At 38.6% G+C, this 17,086-nt stretch overlaps 1 protein-coding gene across 6 annotated transcripts in view; it reads right to left on the reverse strand.

Moving 5' to 3' along the window:
- The window catches only part of DGKI (diacylglycerol kinase iota), a 479,960-nt gene that overhangs the window by 158,790 nt on the left and 304,084 nt on the right, over positions 1-17,086 (reverse strand). For 4 of the 6 annotated variants that reach the window (XM_034965048.3, XM_034965049.4, XM_034965052.3 and 1 more), the window contains one exon: positions 10,927-10,989. The exons of the other annotated variants lie outside the window; for them this stretch is intronic. In XM_034965048.3, the coding sequence (XP_034820939.1) occupies positions 10,927-10,989 (63 nt within the window). The remainder of the gene's footprint in view (positions 1-10,926; positions 10,990-17,086) is intronic. 6 annotated transcript variants of the gene reach the window in all.

Here is a 17,086-nt window from a genome sequence, read left to right on the forward strand (position 1 = left end):
CCCTAATTTTCACTTATCTATTAAAAACATAGAAAAATCTAAAAAACAAGTGTTGTATTTGTTGGACTAATTGTATCTCTAAAGTCAGATTTCTATTTGTGAAATTTATTTTTATTTTTAAAAAATTTCATAAATGTTTCCCCCTCCTTTTCCCTGCCAAACATACCTGGCACATGTACTATCCCCAAACCTTCCTGCAAACTTTCTCCTTTACCCCCAAGTCTGACTTCTGCAAGAGCTCCCTTATTCCCTGCACACTCAAGGCAACAAAACCTGCAGTAAATATCCGCTGCACTTTTGAAGTAACCTTTTACTGTATGAAAAGTGCTGAGTGGTAAGACTATTTCTACACCTATGAGGACATAAATAATTCATCTCTAAAAATAAATTTGAAAGCAATAAGATAGAATGTTAAATGTGGAAGGGGCCCTAAGTGTATTGCGCCTTTACGTAAGTGGACTGATTGCCAAGCTCTGGGTTGACTGTTACTAATATAAGAACACAGGAACGATTCCTCCACTGTGGATGTCAGCATGACGTTTCCTGATAAGCCTGTTTCTCAGTTCAAATGCCACTCCTTACGATTCTAAAAGACTTCAAATTACTTAGTGGTGCTATTTTTACCTGAAATTTGTCATTCTGAAATTTTATTATAACAACACTTGAACTATAAACCTATGACACCAAAGATTCACACATTTGCAACACTCAGAATTGAATTGTTATTCTTCATAATCAAGTTTCTTTTAAAAGTTTATATAATATGATTGGATTAAAATATATAAATAATAGAGATAAATATACATACATATATGCACACACAAGAAAATGACCAGAAGTGATATTGACAGCAGAGATCAATGCCTTAAATGCTACGATGTCAACTTTATCAATGTATAGCATGCAATCATAGGCAAGTTTCCTACCATTTCTTGTTCTCTGTCTTCTCATCTAGGGAATGAGACTAGTAGCAACTGTGACCTTAGAAGTTAGTAGGGTGTTAAATTTGATCACAGAGCAAGGTGCTTAGGTACATATTATGTCTCTGACTAAATGTAAAAATCCACTTTGGTTCTTGCTAACAGGAAGTTGAGACATGCACTATGCTTACCAATGAAGAACAGGGCCCGGCCCCCCTGCCCAGTACTCAGAACCAAGGACAACGCTGTCTTGTCCCATAGCAAGTCTCATCCACTTCATGTTACAGATTTTTGGGGGGCAGATTTTCTTATGATTCTAAGATCATGCTTTGAATTCTACCATAACAGAACTTCAAAGCTGATAGGAATTTGAAGGACCAACTGCAGTTTTTAAATATCTGAAAAACTGAAATGCAAAAGGTTAATACATGGCTGATGATACACAGACAAATGCAGGGTTCCCCCAGATACTCAAATCAGAAGGATGTTACCATAAGGAAAGAGGGTTTGCAGAATAAGGAGGAAGATGCTCTGGCTACAGACCCATGGACTGCTTCCACTGCCCCTTTTCTTTGTGTCACTAGACCTCTCAGAGTGGAATGGAAGCCCAGGCAGAGTGAGGGAACTCATGGGAGAAATTCATTTAAAAAATTCAAAAAAATTAAAAAACAAAAAACATTAACCGAGTTGCAGCCTGGGCTCTCATGGAAACTGAGAGAGAAAGTGTGGAAACTGGCATGAGCTGAAGTCCAAGTAACCATTATTTCTTTTCTTTGGAATTGTCCATTGCAGATGTCTGTTTTATGGAACTAGCAGGGAAGAGTGGCATAACAAGAGGAAAGAAGGGATGACATGATGGTATGACTGAAAGTCAAGAAACTGTGCACAGTCTGAAGTGAAATTACTAGTAAGATTACCCAAGAAATTCAGGAGCCAAGGGAGAGAGAGGAAGGAAGAAGAGACGATGGGCAAAGTTTAGCATCTTCCTTTGCTCAGAAGTTTAGAGAGCAAATAGCTTTGCTTTCCAGGTAGCCTGAAGCTAACTCTTACACTTCACTATCCGACCTTAAGATTCAGCAAATAGCATGCCTTTAAATTCTACGAATGTAGCAATTCTCTCCTGTTCTTCCAAAAATATGAAATGTTCTGCTTTTTTTTCCCTTTTTAGAAGTACTCCCCATTCATGGAAATCCATCAGAAAATACAGAAATAAAAAAAAATTATCGATAATCCTACAATTCAGAGATAATCACCTAGGAATACAATAATAATAATAACAAAAGCATGACCAACAAACCTAATCACACAAGTTGAAGTACTTAGGCTGTTCTGGTACCCTCGAAATTGGTTTTTGGGTCCAGGAGGTATGATTCAAAAATTATAATCCATGAATCAGAATCTGGACAGATTTCTGCCCCAGACATGAAGCACATTTCTGGAGGCTCCACTGGCCCATGAGTGCGATTCATTCTCAGACTCTCAGGAAGGTTGTGTATTAGCCACCAGCAGCTTAATTCATTGAGGCAAACCATATCTGATGGATCATCTCAGCTGCTTTAGAGGTAAGCCTTATAGTTTACAAAGGCATGCATGTAAATTTCCACTTTGGTATCATTTTTGTTACTTCCTTAAAGAGTTAAGGTGTGGCAGAGTTTATAAAGAGAGGAAAGGAAAGGAAAGAGGGTTCTGAATAACACAAATCAAGTCTTATTTTCTAATTATAGGACCACAACTAAGTAAACAGAATAAAGAGACCTTTCATAATATAATTATACAAACTCAAGTAAATGTTAGAACAAAAGTTTTGATGTGACTAGTTGTAGAATAGAATTACAGAATTTTAGAAAGCTTTTCAAAAGATCTTCTAGTTTACTTCTCTGGCCAGAGGCATGCAAACATTTAGCCATCTATGGCTAATTTATGTTTTCTTCAATTGTGAAGATCAAAGGTTCTTTGCTCTGTCTTGGTAGTTTTATAAAAATAAAATTCTTAAACTCAACCTAAAACAGAACCATAAAAAATTTTAATATATCAAAAATGTTTCCCTTGCTTTTAATAAAACTCCCTTTCATCCTGGAACAAAAATCAATTTACTTTCATCCTTACCAAGAAGTCTTCATTTATCACAAGGAATTTTGGAATGCTGAGTCATATTCAGTGGTCAAATATGACAATTCATACTTTCTTCATGGATCGGTTTCTAACTTTGCTTTTCCCAAGGTAATAAGCAGACTCACACAATTTAGCAGTGGGATATATCCTGTTTATGTTTAAATTGCAACTGCTGTGCAAGATGGTATATTACACTTAACATATGTTAGTTGTAATTCAAAATACACTGGTGTCTCTGCAGAGTTGTTTTGCTGAATTTAGCTATGACACTCGCTGAGTCGCTGCAGTGGGCAAGAAGAAATGCAGTCCGATAGTTCTCTGCTTCAAAAAACAGGGGAGATCTTATCCTGGTGAAGGTGGGTCAGCACACAGCATTATTTCTTCCCCACTGAATGCGGCTATACAATGTGGACAGGTTTCATAAAGCAGCTATTTGAGAACTTTGAAAAGTAAACGATAGCAGTAGATTGCTGAAGAACATCAGATTTTAAGATACTATCAAATTGGTGGTAAACTCCCCAATCTCTCTCTCTCCAATAAGCCCCAGCCTGGACTCCAGGCAGCATAAAGCCCAAAAGGGGACACCAGGAGCAGAGAGAAAGAGCTCTAGCAAAATGCTTGTGCTCCAGCTCTAAGAAAAGAAGGGACTCTGAATGCTGAAAGAAATGGAAGAGGATCTCCCTTTCTTTTTTCCCCCCTCCATTTTCTCCCACTACACTACTCAGGCCTTTTCACTACTTCTGGCAGCCGCAATGACAAAGCCTTCTGGCACCTAAAATTAAGAGGGAAGAGGGGCTTCCTCTCTAATCACAAGAGCTGTGATGCCAAGAGAGTGGCAGAAACTATCATTGCTTCTTTTTCTTTCTGTTATCATTGGCTGGCCCTGGACATGAACACAGTTACAGGCAGTATGCAGCAGAGTGAGGTAACTAAACCCTTAGCTTTCTGGCACAAGGACCAAACAAAGGAAGCCAGAAGAGACCAGAAAGTACCAGGGACGACAGCAGAAAGGAAGGAACTCAGAAAACAACTCCATAATGATGTTCATGAACTCTCGGGTGTTTATCTCTAGGTTGTAAATACATGAATCTAGCCCTAAACACCAGACCATAGACTTTGGGAACTGAACTACAGGGTAGAACTCCACGCAGATCCCATACTGGCAACTTAGTCATGCATAAGCGAGACAGATAAGAATAGCAATGCAAAGACTTTGGTAATAAAACTAACATTGTAACCACAACCCTTAGAAGATTAGTCAAAACTTGTGGCCTGAACTTGAGTCAATTGCATACTGAAGCAAATAAATAAAAGATTCCACTTTAGAAAAAGATGGGAAAAAAAGAGCAAAATAAACCCAAATCAAGCAGAAGGAAGGAAATAATAAAGGGCAGGAATCAATAAAATTGCAAATTGAAAAACAACCAAGAAAGTTAGTAAAACAAAAGCCAATTCTTCAAAAAAGCCATTAAAATGGATAGATCTCTACCAAGATTGACAAAGAAGAAAAAGATACAGGTTACTAATACCAGGAATAAAAGAGGACTTGTACTGCAGACCTCACAGACATGAAAGAGAGAAGGAAATACAACAACTCTACATACATTAGTCAACATTTTAGATGAAATAGACCAATTCCTCAAATACTTCGAGCAACTATAAGACAACTAAAACTCATTCACAGTGAAATAGATAACCTGAGTAGTCCTACAACTCCTAAAGAGATTGAATTTATAGCTTAAGAAAGAGGAAAAAATCTTGTGGCTCTGAGAGTTTCATTGGTAAATTCTAACAAACATATAAAGAACAAATAATACCCTAATCTTTTCCAGATATGCTGACAAAACACTTCAACAAAAATTCTACAACTAATAATCAATCTAATGGTGAAAGACAGAATGATTTCTCCCTAATATCAGAAGGAAAGCAAGGAGGGAAATTCTCATCACTCTTATTCAACATTGTACTCTAAATCCTAGCCAGAACAATGCAAAAGAAAGAAAAGGCATAAGGATTAGAGAGAAAGGAATAAAACTATCCTTATTCACAGACATGCTGGACTATGTAGAAAATCCTGAGGATGTTACCAAACTCCTAGAACTAAAAAATGAATTTAGTAAGGCCAATCGGATACAAGGTCAACATATAAAAATCCACACTGCTTCAAAAGTTAGCTAGGCATGGTACCATGTGCCTGTAGTCCCCAGCTACTCAGGAGGCTGAGGTGGGAAGATCACTTGAACCCAGCAGGCAGAGGTTGCAGTGAGCTGAAATCGCACCACTGTACTCCAGCCTGGGTGACAAAGTGAGACCCTGTATCAAAAGAAAAAAAAAATCCATAGTATTTCTATATACTAACAATGAGCAATTGGAAACAAACATTTTAAAAACACACCAAAAAAAAAAAAAAAACAAACATTTACAATGGCTCCAAAAACATGAACTACTTAGGCACAAATCTAACAAAATAGGTATAAAATCTTTATGCAAAAAATTACCAAGCAATGATGGACAAATAAAATAAATGAAGAGACACAGAGAATTTATGAACTGAGAGTCTCAAAACAGTAAAGATATCAACATTCCCCAAGTTGATCTATAGACTCAATATAATTCCAGTCATCCAATTTCTAGTAGAATTTTTGGAGACATAGGCAGGCTGATTCTAAAAATGTGTATGGGAAGACAAAGGAACTCAAATAGCCACGACAGTATTGACAATGAAGAATAAATTTGGAGGAATAATGCAACCAGATTTTAAGAGTTACTATAAAGGTACAATAATAGAAAGAATATGTCACTGGCAAAGGCATAAGCCATAGGTCAATGGCACAGAATAGAGTCTACACTGGATCTGTGTCTCTGTGTGTGCGTATACATGTGTGCATGTGCGTGTGTGTGTATAATCAGTTCTCCATTTCTGTGGGTTCTACATCTGCAGATTCAACCAACCACAGATTGAAAATATTCAGAAAAATAGAATGGTTTTGTCTATACCAAACATGTACAGACTATTTATCTCATCACAATTCCCCAAACAATACATTTAACAACTATTTACATAGCATTTGTACTGTATTGGATGTTATAAGCAATCCAGAGATGATTTAAAATACATGAAAGTATGTACATAGGTTATATGCAAATACCCGTTTTATATGAGGGACTTGAGCATCTAGAATCTAAGAAAAGGGACTCTGGAAAAAATCCCCTATGGATACTAAGGGATGACTTTTTGTATATCCAATTGATTTTTGGTAGAGTTGTAAAGGCAATTCAATAGAAAAAGATAATTTTTTCATAAATGGTGCCAAACGCATTGGACATCCATATGCGAAAACATTAACCTCAAGCTAAATGGCACATCTTATAGAAAAAAAACTCAAAATAGATCACACAACTAAATGCAAAATAGAAAACCTATAAAACTTTTGGGAGAAAGCAAAGGAGAAAATATTCACCTGGAATTAGACAAAGAGTACTTTAACGTAATACCAAACCCACAACTCTATAAAGAAAAAAAAAATGATCATCTGGATTCTGTCAAAAGGTTTCACTCTACAAAAGATATCACCAAGAGAATGAAAAGACAGGATATATACTGGGAGAGAATGTCTGCAAAGCACACAAAGGCCTTGGGTGCAGAATACATGATGAACTCTCAAAGCTCACAGGAAGAAAACAAACAGCCCAATTAAAAAATGATCAAAAGACTTGGACATATGCTTCCCAAATGCTAACAGTACCAAGTGCTGATAGGGGTGTGGAGCAACTGGAATGATCATATATTGCTGGTAGAAATGCAAAATGGTGCGACCACTCTGGAAAACAGTTTGTCAGTTTCTTACGAAAGTGAACATACACTTACCATATGACCCAGCAATCCCATTCCTACATGTTTAATCTAGAGACATAAAGCTTATGTTTACATAAAACCTGTTCATCAATGTTTATAGGAACTCTACTCATTATTGCCCCAAACTGGAAGAATAACCCAGATATCCTTCAATGGGGGAGTGGGTAAACAAGCAAAAACATACATACAATGAAATACAGCTGGTCAATAAAAAGGAACAAATAATTGATACATGCAACAACTTGGATAAATCTTAAAGGTGTAGTGTTCAGTCAAAGAAGCCATCTACAATGGACTACACACTGTATACTTCCATTTATATAGCATTCCTGAAAACACAAAACTATAATGATTAGTGGTTGATAGAGGTTGGGAGATGGGAGGGTTTGACTACAATGGGATACATCATGAGGCAGTTCTTTTGGGGTGACTGACTGATCTATATCCTGACTATGGTGGTGGTTATATGAATCTCTATATGTCTTAAACTTTATGGAACTGTACACCAGAAAAGTCCATTTTACAGTATGTTAACTTTAAATATTAAAAATAAAAGCAAATGTAATAAACATTCAATACAAAGTCGTTCATATGGAAGAACAACCAGAACCTCTACTTGGATGCTTGTCACATGGCTTCGTAATTCTGTCATAGGCAACACAACTGGGTCTGTTTCTAGTGTGTTCATTTCTCCAGGGCAGAAACCTTAGTGTTCTCATCTCTGCTTCTCCAATATCCCACAGAGCACTGAGTAACTGAAGTAAACACTCAATAATGTTTGTTGAAAGATGAAAGCAATGAATAAATTAGGTGTAAATGGAACACATTATTTCATTTTTATGGGGGAAGAGCAGGAGGGAAACAGAACCTAATGAGAGGTAGCTACTAAAGGCTAAGAGAGTTCTAGAAAGACACATTTTGCAGTTTCATACTTTTTTGGCATTAGCTGAATAGGAGTTGGCAATTACAGCATTTAGCATGACTAGTCATGATTTATGAAATGTAGTGTGTACATGTGTCTTCCAATGAGGACTTTACTTCATTATGAAGCCAATCAATTATAAAGAATTTATTAATTCATTAAGTTGCACTTTACAAGATTTATGGAGAAATATTCTATTTGCTTTGTTTTGTCCTATTGGATGAGACCAGTAAATACCATTGATTAAAATTCATCAATTCATATGTTGTCATATATGGTCAAAACATAAAATTTCATGATTTTTCTTTGAATAAACTGGAAATTTTGCATATACACAGACATTAGTAGTATGTTGCAATTCCTAATAATTCATACATTGCATTGTTACCACCATGTACTCCATCCCTGGAGAAAAAGTCTTCTGAAAGCTAGAGAGAAAAAAAAAGATCACTTCAAGCTTCTTGAAGGAAGCAACAATTGCTTCAAGAGCAGCATAAAGAGAGGGTTCACCCAAAGAAAAAACCATCTGTAAAAAAGAGTTGTTCTGAGCAGAGAATGGCTGATTAGATAGCAACCCCCTTCCCCTCCCCGCCAAAAATATATAAGATCTCACTTAACGATACTGGGGCTCCTAACTTCTACAGGACCAAAGCAATGTTACCATGGTTTTTTCAACATGGCTTAAATTAGCAAACACTAGTGTGTGAGTAAATCAAGGCTATCCTCCCTGCCATAACATGAAAAGACAAAATGCACATGTTGTGCTTAAACTTTTCTCCACATTCCTTGCTGTATTTCATATAGTTTTATTAACTGATTTTTAAAATAATATCCTGATTTAGTGTTTATTATATAAATGTTTTATCTATAGGTAGAAAATCTATGGCATGTAATATTCAATATATATCATATGTAGATATAAAATATTTTCAAATTAACATTCAAGTTTTAAGGTAACCACAACTTAGTGCCTGCTGCACCCTACAGAAACAAGTATGGACAATTTACTTTACTGTATGTAGCATGCACACTCGTGGAATAAGAGATAAACAGTCCAATTTAAGATACACAACTAACGTGTAAATACAACCAACTTAACCCATAATAGAAACAAGATGACTATCATATGCGTTTCTGCTGTTAACATTCTCAATTCTTTGATCACAATCAACGGAGCCACTAAAAATAATGATCACATGCAGCCACTCCTTAAACTCAAATTTATTGAACTGGCCTATATAGAATATAGAATTTTACTCCAGCCACAACATTCAGTTTGGCAATTGAATGTCATTTTCCTATTGATTCTTTGACTGCTCAAGTGTAAGCTCCAGGAAGGTAGTGCTCTGTCATGCTTACCCCTAGACACACAGCATAAAATACTGTCTGGCACAGAGCAAGTGCAAAATAAAGGTTTTTGAATAAATACATATTTTAATGAATAAGTAAATTAGTATCCATAAGATGAGAGTTGAAAGTAGATTATATAACTGAACTTTAGGAATTGCTTTGTCATACATATCACTAGATGTTAGATATTGTGCAATTCTATTTAGACATGTATTCTTTTACTCACTCATTCCACCAAGAAAACCAATCAATCATTGTTTGGCTTCAGAATACTTCATATTAAAATCTGTGAACACGGCTGGGAACACAAGATTCATATTAAGATATTGCCGGCCGGGCGCGGTGGCTCACGCCTGTAATCCCAGCACTTTGGGAGGCCGAGGCGGGCGGATCACGAGGTCAGGAGATCGAGACCATCCTGGCTAACACGGTGAAACCCCGTCTCTACTAAAAATACAAAAAAAATTAGCCGGGCGTGGTAGCGGGCGCCTGTAGTCCCAGCTACTCGGGAGGCTGAGACAGGAGAATGGCGTGGACCCGGGAGGCGGAGCTTGCAGTGGGCCGAGATCGCGCCACTGCACTCCAGCCTGGGCGACAGAGCGAGACTCCGTCTCAAAAAAAAAAAAAAAAAAAAAAAAAAAAAAGATATTGCCAATCATCTCAAATAGCCTAAGTCTACTGTGTAAAATACACAGACACAGAGTTAATGTAATTAACACCAAATTAAACCTTGAGAACTGCAACAGATACATGAATGATAAACTCCAGTGAGGGTGTAATTAACTCTGACAGCAAGAATCAAAGAAGAATTCTTTGGAAAGGTAATCATTCAAGTGGGCCTTGAGAAATACACAGGATCCTGACAGACGAAAGGCAGCAGACTATGAATTGTTAAAAACATGAACTTTGAAGCCAGACTGCCTGAGTCTGAATCCCACTCTATGATTTATTAACTGTGTGACCTTGGGCAAGTTACTTAACCTCTCTGTCTATCAGATTCCTCATGCATAGAAGGGAGATAATTATACCACATATGGCCAAAGGTTGTTGGGAGAGTAAATTAATTAATATGTAAAGTATCTGTAACAGTCCCTGAAACATAATAAATGCTAGACAAGCATATGTGATATGGAGAAAACAAAGGACAAAGCAGAGTACACAGCACAAAATAATTCTGAGCTGAAATGCTAAAAAACATATTTTTTTGTTCTCACTAGAAAAAAATAATACCCTGGACTACATTAAGCAAAAACTCCCAAATATACATAAAAATGCATTTTGCTAACTCAGTGACAGTTTGGGGTCATTGAACTTTTACTGTAACTATGGATCTTCCAAAACAGAAATACACACACACACACACTCAAAACTCCACACATAATCTTAAGGTTTCATCCAGAAATTGAGGGCTGCAGGCACTTCCTCGAGCTTATCTCTGAGCCGTAAGTAATGACATAGTCTAATGGTATTATACACTTCCCATAAAAACCAATGCTTAGTATGGAATTCTATACAACCCCAGGCAACCATGGGCCCTAAAGTATCTCATCCAAAAATTGAACTGTTAACTTAGAGGATGGAAGCACATAGAACATAAAAAACTTCACAGCTCCATTTCAAATCAAAGAGGGCAACAGAAAGCAATTCTGGTGAGGTGGCTTCCTTATCTGACGAACAGACCTGTGAAGGCAAGGGACACAGGTAGTCCAACCCTGAGGAGACGAGGCTGGGGAGAAAATGTAGAAACAGAATGGCACTGTACTCACATGGTGAAGGAGCCGGGGGGAGCAGACACTCGCCGCAGGTCCGCAGTTTGCACCTGATGAATACTAGAGGCAGCAGGGAATGAGCAGCGAAGACAGAGTCAGCGACAGCGTGGACAGACAAGGAACAAGCCAGGGGAGAGAAAGAGAGACACACAAAATTTAAACAGAAATTAAATGAGCGCATCACCAAACAGCGAAGGAAAGGAAAAGGAAAACCAAGCCAGCCACGGAAATAATCCAAAAAAAGCCGGTGATAGCAACGAAGCCAACAGGACACACGGAAGGCGCTGGTTCTAGGCAAGTCACAGACCGGAGCGGGGCCAGGCTGGGGTCGATGCAGGACGGCGGGGGGGTGTAGGAGGATGACCATGGCCTCCCTTGCTCAGGCCCATCAGGACACCCAAGGAGAGAAGGCACACACTTACATATTGAGTGGCAGGCTGGCATGGTAAACTCATCTTTGAAAAGATTCAAGGTCAATTTAACCCTTTCATCACACAGCCATCAGGTTTCCCCAGGCTTTACAGGAACACTCATCAAAAGACAATCATCTTAAAAAGAGTGTCTCAACCAAAACTTCAACTTCCTTCAGTTAAACAACAAAGGCTTTTTAAAAACTCCAAAGGTAATACCAAGAAAGTCTAATTGTATCACTGTATTGCTATCATTCCACCCACATTCTGGGTAGAAAAATGAAACCACAGATTTCTCCCTTTTCTCCTTTCTTTTATATTGGAGTCTACAGCAGCTGCTAGAAAAGACAAAATGTAGAATTTAAGAAACTAAACCCAAAATGTTTTGTTGACTTTACATAATTATTCTCTCCACTCTCTTATTTAAAGAGTTTCATTATAACTACATTAGACCTAGTTCCCTGGATCTCTCTGTTCTGCAGCATACATAACTTCTCATACAAAGTCACCCATGAGGTAACTCCAGCCCAAGCCTCTCTCTGTCTGTGTTATCCTCCAAGTACTATCGTTTCCAAACAATAATAGTTCTCAGCAGCCTAGGATGATGGAATTCGATTGCTCAATTCAAAGTTTGCTGACTAGAAACCTGGTCATTGGATGAAACGATCATCTTTAATAATGTAGCCTTAATTACTAGTGAACTAAGGATAATATTATCTATTTATTAATAGTTCATTGAAGATCTCCCAAAACACCTGGGTAATTTTGTTTCTATTCTCCTTCAATGGCACCTTTCAAATAAAGAACATAATCCAGCATATTGGCTATCAGGTAACTAGCATATGAATATGAACCTAGATAAATCTGCTTATTACTTTTTGTGGGGAAGGTATTTACTGTAGTTCATACTCGGTGTAGATTCTTATGCTATGATAAATGACATATGCTCCCATATATATAAGGAGCTTCTGAACACAGTGGGACCTAGCTTTTTAGTTTGTGTATAGTAATAGCAAATGGGATTATAAGCCAAGAAATATTTTTTAGAAAACATTAATTTTTCCTTTTGCATAAATGAAGATCTAGTGGCATCATGAAGCCCTATTAGTTAACTATTTCTCATGGAAATTCCTTCTGTCCATGTGGACCATAGCTTGAAATTATTAAATATGTATCTTTCACTTATAAGACAATGTGACCAAAACACATTTGATATTAGTTTTATATTCACAAAATTTTAGATTTATGTTATCTTAGAAAGCAATTTCTGAGAAACACAGCAGAGATAGCATTATAGAATGGATTCATGTGTGAGTCGCTGATGCAAGATGTGACTGTCTCAGGAGCTATGACAGACACTGGGTATCCTAAGAGGAAAATCCTAGGGCCTCCCCACAGAGCACAGAAGGGAGGAGTAAATTAATGATTACACTATTTTTAGTAAGTGATGTAATGGAAATAACCAAGAGCACCACTGAAACACGTAAAGGTACATCTAACAGCTAGAAGTAGACAGAAAAGGCTTATTAGGAATAGTAGCATTTCAATGGGGTCCTAAGCTGTGAGCGAGGAGTTAGCAGAAGATAAAGAGGTGCAGAGGGCACTGCAAGAAGAGGACCAGAGAGCAAAACCAGGATGATGTAGGAGACAGGCTACTGTTCCAGGAACAGCAATCTTCCCTGGAACAAAGAGCAAAGAGAATGAAGAAGGGAGTGATCAAAAAGGTCTGCAAAGCTAAGGAACACAGGCTTGGGATTCTTATATCAATCTAACGGGTATATCAGAAGAGACAGATTATGTGAAGGCAGCAAGGGCAGGAACAGAAAATAGTCAGAAGTATATTTTAGTAATGCTGCTGAGAGGTAGCTCACGTGACTTTTGAACTCTGGCTGCTTTACTGGTAGAGAGGATAGAGGAGATGAGAGTCAAAGACTTGAGAAATAAACAGAAGATAGAGTTCAAAGAATGTGGTAGCTACCCTGATGGATGCTGATATGGTTTGGATGTGTGTCCCATCCAAATCTCATGTTGAAATGGAATCCCCGATGTTGTATGTGGGGCCTGGTCAGAGGTGTTTGGGTCATGGGGGCAGGTCCTTCATAAATACTTGGTGCCCTCCTTGAGGTAGTGAGTGAGTTCTCACTCTGAGTTCATGTGAGAATCAGTTGTTTAAATGAGTATGGTGCCTCCCCGCTCTCTCTTGCTCTCTCTCCCACCATGTGATATGCCAGCTCCCCATTCACCTTCTGCCCTGACTGTAAACTTCCTGAAGCCTCACCAGAAGCGAAGCAGATGCTGGTCCCATGCTTGTACAGCCTACAGAACTGTGAGCCAAATAAAACTCTTTTCTTTATAAATTACCCAGCCTTAGCTGGGCACAGTGACTCACGCCTGTAATCCCAGCACTATGGGAGGCTGAGGCGGGCAGATCACTTGAGCCCAGGACTTTGAGACCAGCCTGAGCAACATGGGGAAACCCTGTCTCTACCAAAAATACATCTGGGCATGGTAGCGCACACCTGTTGTCCCAGCTACTCGTGAAGCTGAGGCAGGAGAATCACTTGAACCCGGGAGGCGGAGGTTGCAGTGAGCCGAGAGGGCACCATGGCACTCCAGCCTGGGCAAGAGAGTGAGCCTCTGTCTCAATAAATAAACAAATAAATATAAATAAATAAATTATCCAGCCTCAGGTACTTCTTTACAGCAATGCAAAAATGGACTAACACAGGTGTATAGAAGTAGAAGCGACTGAGAGAACCCCAGAGGCCAGGAACAGGACAAATGAGTGGATGGTAGTTTCATGTGTACAGCTGTGAATGGAATAGGCTCACTGGATGGTGGGGTAGAAAAGTCAAGGAAATAAAGTTAATGAGTCCAGTTTCTAATATGTAGTTTGAGGTTACTATGAGACATTAAGGTAAAAATGTCAACTAAGATATTTGGGTATGAGTCTTCAATTTTTAGAAGAAAATTCTGGGCTGAAGACACAGATCAGAGATACAGTCTCCCAGAGAAAGGGCAGAACCACAAGCAGCACTGGCATCTAAGTGGAAAGGGAACTGTTGTTACGGGAGCCACAGCACTTACGTCTCGAATATCCAATTAACATGCTGTGTGAAAGAAGCCTAATTTTTAAAGATGAATTAAACAACCACCTACTTCTTACTGGGAACACACACACACACACACAGAGGTTTTTAAGCTAAAAATGCTAAAGATATTTTCGACTAGTTCTCCTCAAGTAAAGGAAAAAAGAAGACAGGCAAAGAAAGGAAGGCAGGAAATAAAGAAAATGTCTTTCAAGTTTCTCTTTCTTCATTGTTTGAAATGGTGCACTTCACACAATTGATGGTCAAAGCAGACAAAGGCTTGAAGGACTCAGAAGGTGGAAGAACACTTATAGAACAGTCTTGAAGGAAAGGCTGACCTTGAACTTGAAACTCCACTTGGAAATCTAGTGGAAGACCTTAGATTTCAAAACAAGGTTTTCTGGTAAAATTGAAAGAAATATTTAATCATAGGTTAGAAGGTAAATAAGATCAGAATGAGAGCAATTAAGGTTTAGTAAGCAAACATTACATGATGACTAGGTTTTTTTGCTTTCTTTTGAAAATGTGCTATCTGTATTGATTTTCTCAAAATATAGTGTTGAATGATAATTTTTCACAAGTACTAATAAAGATTTTTGTTAACTTTAAGTCTTATAAATATTCATTAATAAAATGAAAATTATACTATTATTCCCATTTCTCATAAGTCTTTCAGAGGGCATGGGGTGGCTTGGATGCAGGCATCACTGCCTCTGGTAGAAAGTAAGTAACAGTTTTGGGGTGTGTTGTTGTTGTTGTTGTTGTTGTTTGAGTTTTGTTTTTTTTTTTCAGACAGAGTCTCGCTCTGTTGCCCAGGCTAGAGTGCAGTGATGTGATCTCGGCTCCATGCAACCTCTGTCTTGTGGTCCTAGAGATTCTTATGCCTCAGCCTCCTGAGTAGCTGGGATTACAGGCGCATGCCACCACACCTGTCTAATTTTTGTATTTATAGCAGAGAAGGGGTTTTGCCGTGTTGACCAGGCTGGTCTTGAACTCCTGGTCTCAAGTGATCTGGCCATCTTGGCCTCCCAAAGTGCTGGGATTACAGGTGTGAGCCACCGTACCCAGCCAGTAACAGTATTTTTAAGTTGAGGCTGCTTCTTGAACACCTGCAAAGCTAAGTGCTACAAAAAATGCCATCATATATCATGTGTGCCTTGAGTACAAAAAGAAAAAAATTCTTTTTATGTGCTTCTATAGATGCAGAAAGTCAAATGAACTCTTAACAATATGGTTGCTGAGCAAATACGAATTCTCAACACAAAGGTAAAAGCTGTTTAAAACTAAATACCTGAAAACCATTTCATGTCTGATAAGGTTATTAAATACAGGAGCAGCAGGCCTAAGACTGTGAGTTCTCTGCCTATATAGTAAAAACTTTTAGATTCTGCATATCTTCTTAACTATCTACAAGCGACCCAACAACATAGGCTATAGCACACTTTCAGAGATGGTTTTTCACTTAGTAGTTCATAGATTTCCAGCAAACCCTTGGTCCATTTAACTCTCACATTTCTAGGCAGAATTGGATGAACCATATACAACTACTGGCATGCCACATTTTTTAACATATAACCTCAGCAATTGTGTATTTAACCTGATAGAAGGTAAAGGCAGGGAGGGCGGCAGGCACGGAGGACAGGAGGAATGAGCGAGGAGTTTCACTAAATGCAAAATGTAAAAAAGAAAGACATGTAACTAAAAAACACCTCTGGAAAATGATCTAGGAAAAATTCTGGGGGAAGTCCAGATTCTGGGAGAGAAGGAAGGAGAGGACAGACAGGATTTTTTACCCCAGCTTCAAACTGAGACCCAGATGCCAAAAGCTGGAACACTCTGAGAGCACTGTCTAATCCTGTTCCTCAACCAACATGTGCCACCACAGAGAGACAGCAGTAAGTGTTGGTAGTGAATGAGGGCACCTGTGTTGCTGGCTATTGTAAGGACTTCTGCATACCGTTATATTGACTCAATAAATGCATGGCAAAGCACGCCCTTGCTTTACAGGCACCACAAGGAAGCCAGCCACTCAGTGCAAATAGGTAACCATGCATTACAGGCCACAAACGGGAGGAGCACCTTTGAGAGTCCCTCACTGTGACAGAGAATGACAAAAGGCTAAGCCCTGAAATGGCCTTAAGCACATAGCGTGATATAGAGGAAATACTCAAAAGATGCCAAAAATTCTGTTCATTTTCCGTCCCCTTCTCCAACCCCACAGACACTTAATCACTAGTTGGAGTGAGACACACTATAAGATGAATATGAATTCTAAATATCTAGCCAATATTACCTTACCTCAAGTCAGTTTATTAAAATGCCTAAGAAAGGAAAACTCCAGGTGGGATACCATGTGTTCAAGGGTAGAAAGAGTGGGTCAGGCTATGTCTGGACAATAGGATGCTGCCCAGAAAGCCAACACTGAGTTGAAGCCCCAGAGTATGGAGGACCCCAAAATGGGAACATCAGGAAGGGAACAATTCACTGGCAGGCAGAAAGAGATGCAATGTGGATAGAGGCAAGCCACTGACCAGCTCTGCCAACCACCCGTGACTGGAGAAACCAACACTCTCCAAGCGACCTGGGTAAAGAGCAGGCTAACTATGTGCTTCCCTAAAACAAAACAAACAAAAACGCATTTACCTGAACACGGTTTAC

Source organism: Pan paniscus, chromosome 6, assembly GCF_029289425.2.
Source record: "Pan paniscus chromosome 6, NHGRI_mPanPan1-v2.0_pri, whole genome shotgun sequence".
Classification (NCBI taxonomy): domain Eukaryota; kingdom Metazoa; phylum Chordata; class Mammalia; order Primates; family Hominidae; genus Pan; species Pan paniscus.